Below are 15,045 nucleotides of genomic sequence, written 5' to 3'. Positions count from 1 at the left end.
TTAATTCTGTAAAGCTGCTTTGTGAAAATGGCCCATGTTAAAATAGCTATTTACATATAATTGAGTTGAATTGTAATGGATGCAGTGCCAGTCCCAAGCCCAAATATAATGGGACGGCTGTGCTAAGTTGTTGTGCACATCAGATGGTCCGCTGTGGCGACCCAACACAGTAAACTACAGGGACATTATCCAATTAATCACAAATGATTCGATTTAGTTATACTTGCATAACAATTAACCTTATCAATTATAACATACGGTATATTAACCTACTTCATTAATTATATGAAGTTTCACATAAATTGATGTCTCATCCAAGGGACCAAGCTGTAATAAAGTTTTAAAATGGCTTATATAAAAAAAATTTTAAAAAAAAGAAAGCGAAAAGCTTATAAATTAAAAACAATGAAATTTACATAAATATTTGGACATTTAGAATAATGACCACTTGTTAGAGGATAATTAGATTACCCTTTAATAAGCTATAATGTAACAGTTAGAGCTCTATAGTTGCACATGCGGTCTATTTCATGTGTATTCTTGCTAGATGATGCACATGTGTTAATAGACCTTGTTAACAGTACTTATGGGTTACTAGCTTAACATTTGTTAGTATTAATGAATATAATGAGTTCTGGTAGTTACTAGCAATCTAACGTTAACATAAATGTCTTTTTATTAACATTTGCTACAGTGTATAATGGAACTCGAGCAATTATTGTACAGCTTTTTTTTTTTTCAACATTAGCTACTCCTCCAGACATTTACTTCCCTGGAAATGCACTCCCACTGTCATCCACTGTTCCTGAACCTGTCTGTTCCTTAGACTGCCCTTCCCAGTCTTCGGCTAGAGCTCTAGCGTAAACCCGAGACAGGCTTTGTTTAAAGCGAAGCCTCTTGTCCAGCCCCATACAGAAGTACAAAAGTGGATTTACACAGCTATTAAAGTAGGCTACGCACTTAGCTATGGGTAGTCCTACTTTTACTGCTTGGCTTTTGCCCTCCACCATCTTGGCCAAAAGGAAGAAGTGGTAAGGCCCCCAGCACAGGAAGAAGGCACAGACCAAACCAAAAAGAATTTTGAGGGGTTTTGATTTGTGCAGGATACGTGTTCGGCGTATCCCTAAACCAGCTAATACATAGCAGGTTAGGATGATGAGGAAGGGCAACAAAAAGCCACATAAGAAGCGAATGCTGTACAAGGCCAGTTTAGCTCTGTTGTCATCTTCAGTTAATTGCGGCACCTGTGGAATCAAGAAGAACGGGCACGTCAATGGAAAGGCAAAAAAGCCATTAAACGACTTATTTGATTGAACGATTGTTGTTGGGTTTGTTTTTACCTCCATGGAGCACTTGGTCACGTTTTTCTTGCTTATATATACTTGTCGGTACACATAGTATGGTACACTGAAGACGATCGCCACGATCCAAACCCCAACACTGATGAGTCTAGCTGCACACAGAGTTCGCCGCCGCCTGGTGAACACTGGTTTCCAAACGCAAAGCGCCCGATCCAGACTAATGACAGCCAGGAGGAATACACTGCAGAACATATTGGTGTACTTGAAGAATCCATTAAACTTGCACACAAAGGTGCCAAAGGGCCAATATTCATAGAAGACTTTCTTAATCAACGAAGTAACACGAGTGAGGCAAAAAATCAAATCCGCCACAGCCAAGTTGACCAGCCACACATTGGTGACGTTGGCTTTTAGACGGAATCCAGACATCCAGATGACCACAGCGTTCCCTGTGGTTCCGAAAAGGATAGTGATTGTGTAAAAGACAATAGTGATGTTTTCCATAATAGCATCAATGTCCAATGTAGCTTTGTCATTTTTGCTGGAGAATTCAGAACCAGAAAGGAGGTTAACACTGTTGTTAGAAGCCATTCTGCTGCTGCTGCAAAAAAAGAATGCCATATGCTGTATCACTATTGTAATTATTAGCATAAACACCATTTCTTTTTAAATCCCACTTAACAGTCCTCTCCATTCAGGTGGTGCTAATCATGCATGTTATTGAAACATAAATAAATGCAAAGGAACATGCACCATATGAACACTTACACCATAACACCCACACACACACACACACTGTTTTGTTCCTTTCACATGACACAAATTCCACTTCCCCAAAGACTGACAGTGTCTTACTCAATGCCTGTTTTCATGAATGTTAGAAGAAGTAGAAGAAGAAGAAAAAAAAGGAGGAAATGATTTGGGGGGGAAATAGTTTTATTTTAGCATCTAACCCTTTCACCCTCACGAAATACAGGACTGGAAAAATTAACTCATTAGCAGCTTATCTGTAAAATCATATTTAAAATGAATTGCATTTCAGTTTTTTATTCAAGTTAAGTTCTGCTAATAAATGCGCTGATATCATGTGAGCCATAATCCAAAATTAAAATTCTAAATAAAATTACATACATTTTAAACAATAAAGAGAGTTAAATATGTGAAACTTAAATTGGTAATATTAATACACATCAACCTCATTAACCACATGAACCTTATCACCAGGCCAATGAAATTTTATGTATTAACATTAATTTTCAATTAAATACCATATATATCATATATACCATGCGCAACCGAAGCTCACCTATGTCTGTGAGGACCAAAGGCAGAATGGACCGACGTGGCCCTCAAACTCCGCAGATACCAGTCTGATAAATCTGTCAAACAAATCTGATCCACAGTGGCTTCACCACCAACCAACAACACCCAAAGGATTCACTGTCAAGGTCCTGCTACCAGACAGCACAGTGCACTCAGAGGTCCTGTAGAGTCATGACCCAAGGGGACAGAGCTGCCCTGGTGGCACAAGGGGAACCCAAACCCTAGCTGGGTTTAATGTTAATGTTTTTAATAGAAGAATAGACTCCTATTGTTGCACTTGCTGTTTATATCACATAGCCTGTTTTTTTTATTTTATTTTATTATTATTTATTATTACTACCCTCAGCCCTAAGGATACAATGATCCTGCTAGATGATCCTTTTTTTCCCCCCAGAACAGTTACTTTTTCCATAACTTCTTATCCCAATGGTACTGTAGCATCGGAAAAAAGGAGCCCGTTGTCATTGTTTTTTTGTTTTTTTTTACTGCCTTTAATTTAATTTTGGCACTTTTTGAGATTTGATACGAACCATATAAAACATACAACAGAGTGGATTCTAGCTATTTCCATATGTTTAATAAAATGTAAGATATTATTTACTGGTAATTGAGTATCGCAGTAAGAAAAGTGAATGATCCTAGACCTTTAGAAGACACGGTTTTTATGTTCTACATCTTCAGATTAAATTTATTATAAGTAAAAATATGCATCTTATTTTATATACATTACATATACAGTACATCTTTTTTTATCTACATTACCAGTCAAAAGTATGGACACGAGTTTGAATTTATTTTCTACATTCTAGAACAATTCTATATATTTTTTTTTTTCAAAACTATGAATTAACTCAGCTTTTTTCAGAATTGTTCAGCTGTTCTGGAATAGTTCTTGCAAGAACAGTATCGCCTTGTTCAAAACCCATCAAACACCATGATGAAACTGTCTCTCATAAAGACCTTTCCAGGACAGCAGGACCAAAACGTACCTCTGCTGCAGAGGAGAAATTCACTTAGAGTCACCAGCCTCAGAAATCACCAATTAACAACAGCACCTCAGATTAGAGGCGTTATGAAGCTTTACAAAGTATAAGTAGCAGAAACATCTCAATTTCAACTGTTCAAATGAGATTATTACATATTTTTGATGCCAAACGTTTGTCTGGTAGTGTATACATATAAAATCCGAGGACGCAAGCTAAGATTTACAGATAGAAATCATTAAATTAAATAATACTTATTACAATATTACATTACCAAGGAGATACAGATATACGGTTCTTACCTGGACATTGATTTATTTCGTTTTTAATCTTTAAGCTAATATTGTTTCTGTGTCTAAACAACAACTAACTTCATATAGTGAAATAATAAATGTTATAGCTATGAAAATATAAAATTATTATCTTTTCAAGAATAATAAAATATATCTATACTCAGGTCAGATTCCTTGATTGTTCTTTTCCTAGTGTTCTTCTCTTTTTTGTCTTTCTGTTATTACTGAAATAAGAAGGAAGAATGGGTCATGGTGCACTCGTATGCTCCTCCCTTGTGCAAAATATCCAGTTACATGCTAGTATGTAGATGAGCACTTTTTCTTGGAAACAATGGTCAATGAGCATGCTAACTGACTATTAGCACTATTAGTACTATTACTACTACTACTACTACTACTACTAATCTACTGGATTGGCCAAACCGATTAGCCAGAGGTGTGCCACTTAAAAAAAAAAAACAATTAAAATTCAATCCAAATTCAAATTGAAATATATATATATATATATATATATATATATATATATATATATATATATATATTCAAAAAAAGAACAACATCCAATTTCTTTTTTTTAAAGATATATATTGTATAACCATTATGCCCATTATACCCCAGGAGTCTGTACTAGCCTGGCAGCACCCTTACTGTACATACCAGTATGTTTTTAAAATTCAAGATAACTTTTGTATAATTGTCATTAATAGTCAAGGATTATGCTCACTTTTATCAGCATTTTCTCTAAACGAGACTAATGAACTACTACTGCAACAAATACAACCACTACCACTAATAGCAGCAACAACAACAACAACAACAACAATACCACTACTACTACTACTCCTACTACAGTACTAATATTAATAATGATAACAATAATAATAATAAGTCTCACAGTCAGTTACGTCCAAGCATTCGAGAAAACCTCCTTAAACTTATCATAGCCCAAAAATGCCTAACCAAGCGAAATAGCCGCTATGAGTTTACATAATGTTGTGAAGAGTGCAGAAACAGGAACTGGCAGGTCATACTGCATGTTGAGGCTAATCTTGCATGTTTTTCTTATCTACATCTGTGGTGTTACTGTTCACACCTCACATTTGCACTCAGTCTATACATAGAATGCTGAAAGAGTAAATGAATTGCCTTCCATTCAATTTTATTGAATTTAAAGTGATTTTTTTGTGTAAAATTATAAGATGTGGTATAACGTGAAGAATTCTAGTTTGTAGTTTGCTAGCTTTCTTGCACATGTCTGTGCAGCTCAACTGAATTTCAGAATTCAAAATCCAAACTGCGTCCTCTGCATACAGACATTAAATTGCTTACTTGTTCGTATTCCTAATGGATCTGCAGGGACATTAGCTTTTAGATTATTAGAAAAAAAAAAACCACACCAACAGAACAAACTATTTTTGTGAGCTGGATTTGGATTTGAATTAAGCAGGTATCAAAAATATCTCAACATTTTAAAATCCTTTGAAGCACGTTTAAACTCTTCATTATAAAATAATGGAAAATATGGCACAACTATTGCTACGCCTACAAGACACTATCCTTCAAAGATCAGTGACAGTAAACAGGACATGTGTTGTCATGGCAAGCAAGAGGCCAAGGGTAACTCTCAGCATGATTGTCCCACCACCATGCTTCACTGAGTAATGTTGGGTTTCCATAACATATTCTGTAGCATTTTGTGGCACCATTTTTCACATTTGCATAACCTCTAAAATATCTTCCTATTTTGCAAGTTTTAATCCATCAAGCCCAGATTAGTGCAGGGTTGCCTCATCAACTACTTGAAATTCTCTAGCTCATTCAGAATTTATCTGACCCTCGTAGTTCCTTCTCGGACTAATTATTGTAATTATTCTGACTAATCATATTCGTCTTTGATGATTTTGTTGTGCATAGTAATTTGTTTCAGTTCTGGCTTCTTCAAAATTACAGTTAAAACACATTGCGCTGAAACACATGGCAGATGTAAACAAATTATATCTGCCATACTGTATGATCAGTATGCAGGGGTAACCAGTGCATTTAGCTTCAGTTGCGTACCCTTTTCAGCATTCGACCCAGGCAGGATGTAGATTATGTAGTCATGAGTCAATATTTTTAACCTGAAAAAGGGCAAAGTAAGAAATGTTGCTGGTGCAGCATCTTTGCTAGAATCATCTACATACAATGAGGAAGGAAACACTCCGCAAAAGAATCTGATGCATGACTGCCACAACAAATCATAGAGTTGAACATAGAGTTGGTCAAAGATCTAGTTCTAACCCTGACAGGCAGTAGTCACTTCCATTTAACTCTTAAAACATGTTAACAAAGGTGGGTAGAAACGAGTTACATTTACGTGATTACATTTATTTGAGTAACTTTTTGAAAATAAATGACTTCTATGAGTGGTTTTAATGCACCAAACTTTTTACTTTTACTTGAGGAGATTTGTGAAGAAGAAACGCTACTCTTACTCCGCTACATTCGGCTACAATTGACTTCTTACTTCTCTAACCATTTATTCTACACATTAGATATTCTTTATTTTTCCCAGACAAATGCAGCATGACTGTGTTTCATTAATCAGACGTAGCAACAATAATCGAGTAACTCCGTTTGACCAATCAGCCGCAATAATAATAATCACATGTGGTCACATGACCACACAGAAACGCTGCATAGCCGGGGGAAAAAAAATTCAGCTACTGTATGGTAGACAGCGAAGGAAACATGGCTCGGTTAGTTTAGCTGTTTTATTTAATGTTGCATATATTTCATTTATTTTATTATTTGGAAATGTCAGAATTTGTACATTATTTCATCATTTTGTCTGGCTGCTTACATAATTTCTAAATAAATAAATAAATCGGACATTACGATTGAAACAGTTATTCAGTACTTAAGTAGTCTTTTCACCAAATACGCTTATTGAGTTCAATTTTTGGCTACTCTACCCACGTCTGCATGTCAGTAGACTGGCCTGGGCCTTGTCATCTCCTAAAAGATCGATGAATTTTAAATAGCTTGCAATATTGTCCGTGTTGGTTAATGTCTACCATCAACATAGTGTTCTCACTATGAACTAGCATGCAGTGAAAATGCAAAAAAATATATTTTTAGATAGATAGATAGATAGATAGATAGATAGATAGATAGATAGATAGATAGAATACTTTATTAATTCCAAAAGGGAAATTGTAGTGTTACAGCAGCCAGTTTACATATTATACAACAAGTAAGAATTGCAGTGAGGAAAAAGTAAAGTTAAAATAATAATCAAATACTATGAATATACTATACTGTTTTCACTGTACACGTGCATGATGATTGTACAGTGCATCCGGAAAGTATTGATAGCGCATCACTTTTTTCACATTTTGTTATGCTACAGGCTTATTCTAAAATGGATTTAATTCATTTTTCCCTTAGAATTCTACACACAACACCCCATAATGACAACATCATACTTTTTTGGTTTTAAGATTTTTGCGAATTTTATTAAAAATAAAAAAAATAATAAGAAAGCACATTTACATAAGTATTCACACCGTTTGCAAAATTGAGCTCAGGCGCATCCTGTTTCCCCTGATCATCCTGTTTCCCCTGATCATCCTTAAGATGTTTCTGCAGCTTAATTGGAGTCCACCTGTGGTAAATTCAGTTGATTGGACATGAAAGGCACACACCTGTCTATATAAGGTCCCACAGTTGGCAGTTCATGTCAGAGGACAAACCAAGCATGAAGTCAAAGGAATTGTCTGTAGACCTTAGAGACAGGATTGTCTCGAGGCACAAATCTGGGGAAGGTTACAGAAAAATTTCTGCTGCTTTGAAGGTCCCAATGAGCACAGTGGCCTCCATCATCCATAAGTGGAAAAAAGTTTGAAACCACCAGGACTCTTCCTAGAGCTGGCCAGCTATCTAAACTAAGTGATCGGGGGATCACTTCACTCTCTTCACCTCTGTGAGGAGAGAGAAACCTTCCAGAAGGACAACCATCTCTGCAGCGATCCACCAATCAGGACTATATGGTAGAGTGGCCAGAGAGTCTCATCAGACCTAAGAATTTTGTTTCTTCAGGTGCCTTTGGGCAAACACCAGACGGGCTGCCATGTGCCTTTTACTAAGGAGTGGCTTCCGTCTGGCCACTTTACCATTTAGGTCTGATTGTTCTTCTCTCTCCACAGAGGACCTCTGGAGCTCTGACAGAGTGATCATCGGGTTCTTGTTCACCTCCCTGACTAAGGCCCTTCTCTATCTAATGCAACTGCTAAACTCTCCCAGCTCCAGCAACACGGAGGAAGAGATGTTCCACTTCCTTATCCCCACAGGAACGGCCAACCCTCTTTAAGTACGAAGATCCAGAGCCCTGATATGAATCAGAGCCCTCATCAACTGTCTGATCAAATCCCAAATCATATCTATGGTAGACTTGACTAAAGTATCCTCTTATGGCAGGGGCCAGGAAGAAAATTCAATTCAGTATTGAACAGAACTCAGGAAAGTCAGCCTAACAGTGTACTTCAAAAAGTGCAATTTGGGTCTGACTGAGGGACAGTACCTGGGGTATCAAAATGGCTGAAGGTTGCCAAAGCACCAAGATAAAAAAGTCAATGCTATCCGCACCTACTCACAGGTAAGTGTGTTCTTGTGAATAGAAAGTTACCACTGACATTTTTGCCCATCATCTTCTCCGAGGCAGCTCCCCTCTTGAAACCTGCCAAGGAAGGGACAGAATGAAGAAGTGCAGTTGACAGGCGAAAAAGGCATTCCAACAGTTGAACTCCTACCTTACCAGTTCCCCCATCCACCATAACCCTGACTTCAACCGTTCCCTTCCTGGTGCTTCAGATGCACAGTACACAGATACTTTAGAAACCAAGCTTGGAGCTGACCTCTCCCAGGAATTTGACGATGAGGAACATCCAGTCCTGTTTGTGAGTAGGGAACTAACACCAGCAGAACAACATGCTATAGCATGCAAGGCCCTTGCCATTAAATGGGCTGTAGAGGAGCTAAAATGCTACTTGGTGGGTCTGCACTTCATGTTGGTCACCAACCACCTTCCCCATTAGAAAGGACTAAAGACAGTAACCCTTGGTCACCCCCATAACCCGCTGGTTCCTCTTACTGCTGGACTACTTTCAATTTTAAAGTGAGCCAGAGCACATGCACTCCTTTTGTCTACTGCCTCCTCGGCTCATTCACCTTCAATCTTGTCTGGCTCACCTCACCTGACCACGGCGAACTTTGATGTCCACAAGACTGCACTTGCTATTCCGGCCCTCAGTTCTCCTTCTTCGCAACTGAATGAATGTGTGTGGTTTTCGTTTCAGATCACTTTAATGAAAGAACACATTTTTCCTTCCTCTCCTGACTCCCGTATAGGATACATATAATAATTACAAATAATAAATTACACTTTTAAGTTCAAGTTCAAGTGGTTATATACAAAATTTCAATTTAATAGCGTCCCGGTGCTTTCCCAAAGACACAATGTATAGTGTACTGTCTCCACATAATGATAAAAGATTTTTTTTTTTTTTAATGTAAATTTTTATTAAAATATATATTATTTTGAGATAAGGATTAATTCTAAACGAAGCAATCATTCAAGGGCAGTTCAAGTCAAACTGGGATTTGTGATTAAATTTATCATGAATGAAGGCATTGCAGTTGTTCCCGTGAACCATGAGCCAGTGGAACGCTTGATCTTAATAATCGACAAATAACTTGTAGCCAACTTGTGGAAGAGACGCATCTGTCTGTGCGTACTTTACAAACAATTATTTACGGACACCACTTACACATTACAGGAACTTGGCTGGGGCTTATTGCCACATCCCCTGTACAGTTCCCCATGCAAACGAAGTCATTTACACACTTTTGGCCCAATAAAAGCGTTCCTGGGAGGGAGGGCTGGACTGGGACCAAAAAACGGCCCTGACATTTTTGGCCATAGCGGCCCACCATGATTATTTAAACAATATGCTGAGGCATATGACACATCAAAGGATATATGCGCTCACTGTTTTGTTTCAAACATTATACCACAGTAATCTGCATGGAAGCAAATAACCTTGGTAAAAAAAAAATTCCGCACATAAAATGATTTTCACACATTTTCCTGATCCACTTGTAGGCTTTTGCGTCTTTTCTCCCGCAGCTTCTCTTCACCCCCCTTGCTCTTTTCTCTCTTTTTCTGGTTTATCCATTGTTATAGACGGACTCATCTCAAACTCTGGTCAAACTCTAAATAGCAGATTTTGTCAAGGGAAGATTAGTTGCTGGCCAGGAGGGAGGCAGGGAGTGGCCTGAGATTTAATTGGACTCGCTCATTGTCCTTTAAGACAGTCAACCAATGGGGCGCGATTCGTGTCTCAAATACTCTACCGTATTACTGCGGTAATAAATAAATTGGCCTAATAAACTTTTTCAAAAATATTAAATTATGACTGACAGCCCCGGCCCAAAAATGTGCGTCGGCCCAACGGGCATTGCCCGGTATGCCCTATGGTCAGTCCAGGCCTGCTGGGAGGGCAGTGTTTCACTTGTGAAGCGGGCTGTCTGATCATGGCTTTCTACCTTAATGGTATCCAAGCACTAGTGAAATGCTGGGATAAGTGCATTAGTGAAGTATTCAACCAAATCTTAGTGGGAAAAATATGATTGCGAGAAGTTAAATTAACCAAATGCAACATAAACCAGTGACACAAATCAACAGACCTTTGCACCAAATACTCTCTAAGTTTTTAATATTGTAAGAAAAGAAAAACATTAAAATAATAATGCAATGTGTAAATAATTATAATAAAAATGCAACATAACATCAATGTAATGATATCATTCAGCCTGGACAATTCTTTTCCAGACTCTTGAGGTTTGCCCGTCCTTGAATTTTTGAAAAGTCTTCTTTAGTTCATTTTATTTTAGACAGGCTTGTCCATAGCACACATCAAGGTAAGAAATGAAATAGGTTCAATTCAAAGTTATATTGGAAATCTTGCTGTCTATCGTAATTTAATTTATAAGTTAACATGAATAAACCATCAAAGTCAACATTGATTAATATGGCTTGGTCACATGGTCTAGATCACATAAAACAGATATTGTAACAGTCAGGCTTCTATAGTTGCACTTGATGTTTATTTCAGGTTTTCTGAATCTGAAAGCAATTACACAAACTATGATTTCAGATGCATTAACTAATACTAATGAGAATATTGGATTGTTTCCAATGTTGACTTTAATCACAGTATGGTGATAAGATTCTTAACTGTAGTAAAACATAACCGCAGATATTGCCCAGAAGTTCTTACCTGAAAGTATTATAGGTGTATCTTTATGTCGATGATTTTTTTTCTGTCCCTAAACAACAGCTAACTTTACATATCTTAGTAATTAATGTTATAGCTGTAAACAGACAGACAAAAAAACAAACAAACTGACTTTTTTTTGTCAAGACTTGAAAGTGTATGCTCGAGTTAGATTCATTGCTTCCCCCTTTTTATTACATCTTTTTCATTATCTTTTCTGATCTTACCGTTACAGTATATTCAGTGAAATTTGATGGAAGAATGAGTCGTGGTTTTAGTTTTCAGCTCCTCCCTTTTACATAATATCCAACTGTATACTAGTCAGGGGTAGCTCAGTGGTTAAGGCATTGGACTATGGTTCATAAGATCCCAGGTTCAAACCCCACAACCACCAGGTTGCCACTGTTGGGCCCTTGAGCAAGGCCCTTAACCCTCAACTGCTCAGATGTATAATGAGATAAAAAAATATATAAGTTGCTATGGATAAGAGTGTTTGCCAAATGTAAACGTAGTCGGTATCAATATTCAGCACTCCTAGAAGCTACGTTTTGTGCAACTATTATGTAGTCAAGGAACATGCTTAGTTTCAGCAGTATTTTCATTCACTAAGACTAATGAACTTCTACTACTATGGCTACTCCCAATAATATTCTACTGTAGTGGCCAGGTGGTACAATGGCTAGCACTGTTGCTTTGTACCTCCAGGGACGAGGATCGATTCGGACCCGCCTCGGAGTCTGTGTGCATGGAATTGGCATGTTCTCCCATGCTCTTGGTGGGTTTCCTCCTGTTACTTTTGTTCCCTCCCACAGTTTAAAGACATGCAGATTAACCTAATTGCCATTCCCAATTTGCCTAGTGTGTGAATGAGTGTGTATGCGTGTGTGCCCTGCGATGGATTGACCAATAGTTCCTTTACACCAAATATTCTGTATTATTGTAAGAAAAGAACAACAGGAAAATAACATTAAAATTATAATGCAATGTGTAAATAATTATAATAAAATGTAACATAACATCAATGTAATGATATCATTTAGCCTGAACAAATCTTTTCCAGACTATTGAGGTGTGCCCGTCATTGAATTTTTAAAAAGTTTTCTTCATTTCTTTTTATTTTAGACAGGCTTGTCCATAGCACACATCAAGGTAAAAAATGAAATAGGGTCAATTCAGAGTTATATTGGAAATCTTGCTGTCTACCATAATTGAATTTATTAGTTAACATAAATAAACCATCAAAGTCAACATTGTGACCATGTGACCAAGCCATATTAATCAAAGATTTATTTTTTCTTATAATGAAACCAAATATGTTAAAGAAACAACATCCACACTGATCAGTATTTATCCCATATGTAAGTAAAATGAAGTCCACAATGGCAAGTACGAACAGCACTGTTAATGAAGACATTTAGGCTGTTACCAGGTAAGAAACCATTCTCACAGAGGTGTACTTTCCAGTCACCTTGACTCTTTCAATGCTAATCTAACTCCACTGTCATCTGTTGTTCCTGAACCAGAACGTTCCTTAGACCGTAAGGTTTGGCCCTCCCAGTCTTCAGCTAGAGCTCTAGCAAAAATCCGAGACAGGCTTTGTTTGAATCGCAGACTCTTGTCCAGCCCCATACAGAAGTATAAAAGTGGATTAACACAGCTGTTGAAGTAGGCTATGCCACTAGCTATGGGCAGACCCACTTTTACTGCTTGGATCTTGCTGTCCACCATCTTGGCCAAAAGGAGGAAGTGGTAAGGTCCCCAGCACAGGAAGAAGGCACAGACCAAACTAACTAGAATCCGAAGAAGTCGTGTTTTGCTCATGATAAGTGTGTTATGTATCTTTAAACCAGCTAATATATAGCAGGCTAGAATGATAAGGAAGGGCAACAAAAAGCCACATAAGAAGCGAATGCTGTATAAGGCCAGTTTAGCTCTGTTGTCTATTTCAGATGATTCAGTGACCTGTGGAATTAAGTGAAAATAGATAAGTCAGATTAAAGATATAATTATACAAAAAATTTTACTATTCTTAACGCCAAAAATGGGCGGGCTTTTTGATGATGGATGATGCATTTTAATTCAAGGCCTTCTTAAATTCATTTGTTAACAACCTAAGCAACAAGAATAAAATTCTCCAATGATGCCGTTTGCCATAAAACTTTAAAATACTGATTTATTTTACCTCTGTGGAGCACCTGCTGAAGTTGTTCTGGCCTATAGATACATGTCGGTACACATAGTATGGTACACTGAAGACGATCGCCGCAATCCAAACCCCAACACTGATGAGTCTAGCCGCACACAGAGTTCGCCGCCGCCTGGTGAACACTGGTTTCCAAACGCAAAGCACCCGATCCAGACTAATGACAGCCAGGAGGAATACACTGCAGAACATATTGGTGTACTTGAAGAATCCATTAAACTTGCACAAAAAGATGCCAAAGGGCCAATTATCATAGAAGACTTTCCCAATCAATGAAGGAACACGAGTGAGGCAAAAAATCAGGTCTGCCACAGCCAAGTTGACCAGCCACACATTGATGACACTGGCTTTTAGACGGAATCCTGACATCCAGATGACCACAGCGTTTCCAGGGATGCCGAAAAGGATAGTGATTGTGTAAAAGACAATAGTGATATTTGTCATTAAAGGATCAATGTCCACTGTAGCTTTGTCATTGTTGCTGGAGAATTCAGAACCAGAAAGGAGGTTAACACTGTTGTTAGAAGCCATTCTGCTGCTGCTGCAAAAAAAGAATGCCATATGCTGTATCACTATTGTAATTATCAGTATTAAAACTGTTATTTTTACCCAATCATTATCTTTTTATACCTGCCAGCAAATATTTCAGTAGTGCTATTCAGGTACTGTATGTAAATATAATAAGTAATATACTGTACATGTATTGGATTTCTAGATCACATAAAACAGATATTGTAACAGTCAGGCTTCTATAGTTGCACATGATGTTTATTTTAGGTTTTCTGAATCTGAAAGCAATTACACAAGCTATGATTTCAGATGCATTAACTAATACTAATGAGAATATTAGATTGTTTCCAATGTTGACTTTAAGCACAGTATGGTGACAAGATTCTTAACTGTAGTAAAACATCGCTGCAGATATTGCCCAGAAGTTCTTACCTGAAAGTATTATAGGTGTATCTTTATGCCGATGACAACAGCTAAGTTTACATAGCTTAGTAATTCATGTTATAGCCGTAAACAGACAGATAAACGAACAAAAAAACAAACCGACTGACTTTTTTGCCAAGACTTGAAAATGTATGCTCGGGTTAGATTAATTGGTAATCCCTTTTTGTTACATCCTCTTCATTATCTTTTCTGATCTTTTCTGTTAGCCAGTAAAATATGACGGAAGAATGAGTCGTGGTTTTAGTTTTCAGCTCCTCCCCCCTTGTGGGTCTTTCTGCCTTCAGTCAGAGAGAGGAATCTCTTTTGGGTTGAGAGCAGCGACTGACTTGATCAGTGAGAAATATCTAATTCTTTTGCCTTAGATAGCTTTCACTATATGTTTTGGGTTATCTGAAATATAAAGTGTATGGCAGACAAGAGAGAGGCAAGAGCTAAGATCTTCTGTTGAAGTGTTGACGCTTGATGAGGCCGTCAGTCTCAGGGTGGTATACTAAAGGCGCGGATGTGCTTTATCTGTAACAGCCGACACATCATAGTCAGGATCTTCTTTGGAAGTCCAAAGCGGCTGAAAAGCTGGAACAACTCTCTGGTGATGTTTTTTGATTTTGCTTTTTGGCATGGCCTTAGGATAATGCGTCATTATGTGTCATAATGTGAAGCCGAGCAGGTGAG

The 15,045-nt window shown here is 37.6% G+C and overlaps 2 protein-coding genes across 8 annotated transcripts; both read right to left on the bottom strand.

Moving 5' to 3' along the window:
- Window positions 1–372: 372 nt before the first annotated feature.
- On the bottom strand, window positions 373–4,866 carry LOC128515661 (formyl peptide receptor 2-like). 7 transcript variants are annotated; one of them, XM_053489762.1, is made up of 3 exons: window positions 4,796–4,866; window positions 1,341–1,902; window positions 373–1,244 (listed from the first exon to the last, which is right to left on the bottom strand). In XM_053489762.1, the coding sequence occupies exons 2-3, from the start codon at window positions 1,890–1,892 to the stop codon at window positions 765–767; spliced, it is 1,032 nt and encodes a 343-aa protein (XP_053345737.1). In that variant the 5' UTR covers window positions 1,893–1,902; window positions 4,796–4,866; the 3' UTR covers window positions 373–764. The 7 variants fall into 7 exon arrangements, with proteins under 7 accessions (XP_053345737.1, XP_053345740.1, XP_053345739.1 ...); XM_053489765.1 differs by lacking the exon at window positions 4,796–4,866 and adding an exon at window positions 4,061–4,259; XM_053489764.1 differs by lacking the exon at window positions 4,796–4,866 and adding an exon at window positions 4,061–4,259 and having other exon boundaries at window positions 1,341–1,899.
- Window positions 4,867–12,564: 7,698 nt separating this feature from the next.
- On the bottom strand, window positions 12,565–14,449 carry LOC128516074 (formyl peptide receptor 2-like). The gene is made up of 3 exons (XM_053490372.1): window positions 14,362–14,449; window positions 13,399–13,957; window positions 12,565–13,178 (listed from the first exon to the last, which is right to left on the bottom strand). Exons 2-3 carry the CDS (start codon window positions 13,948–13,950, stop codon window positions 12,681–12,683), a joined length of 1,050 nt encoding a protein of 349 aa, XP_053346347.1. The 5' UTR covers window positions 13,951–13,957; window positions 14,362–14,449; the 3' UTR covers window positions 12,565–12,680.
- Between the last annotated feature and the right edge of the window lie 596 nt (window positions 14,450–15,045).

The sequence above is a fragment of the Clarias gariepinus genome, chromosome 28 (genome assembly GCF_024256425.1).
Source record: "Clarias gariepinus isolate MV-2021 ecotype Netherlands chromosome 28, CGAR_prim_01v2, whole genome shotgun sequence".
Lineage (NCBI taxonomy): Eukaryota > Metazoa > Chordata > Actinopteri > Siluriformes > Clariidae > Clarias > Clarias gariepinus.
This window is presented reverse-complemented; position numbering and strand designations above follow the sequence as displayed.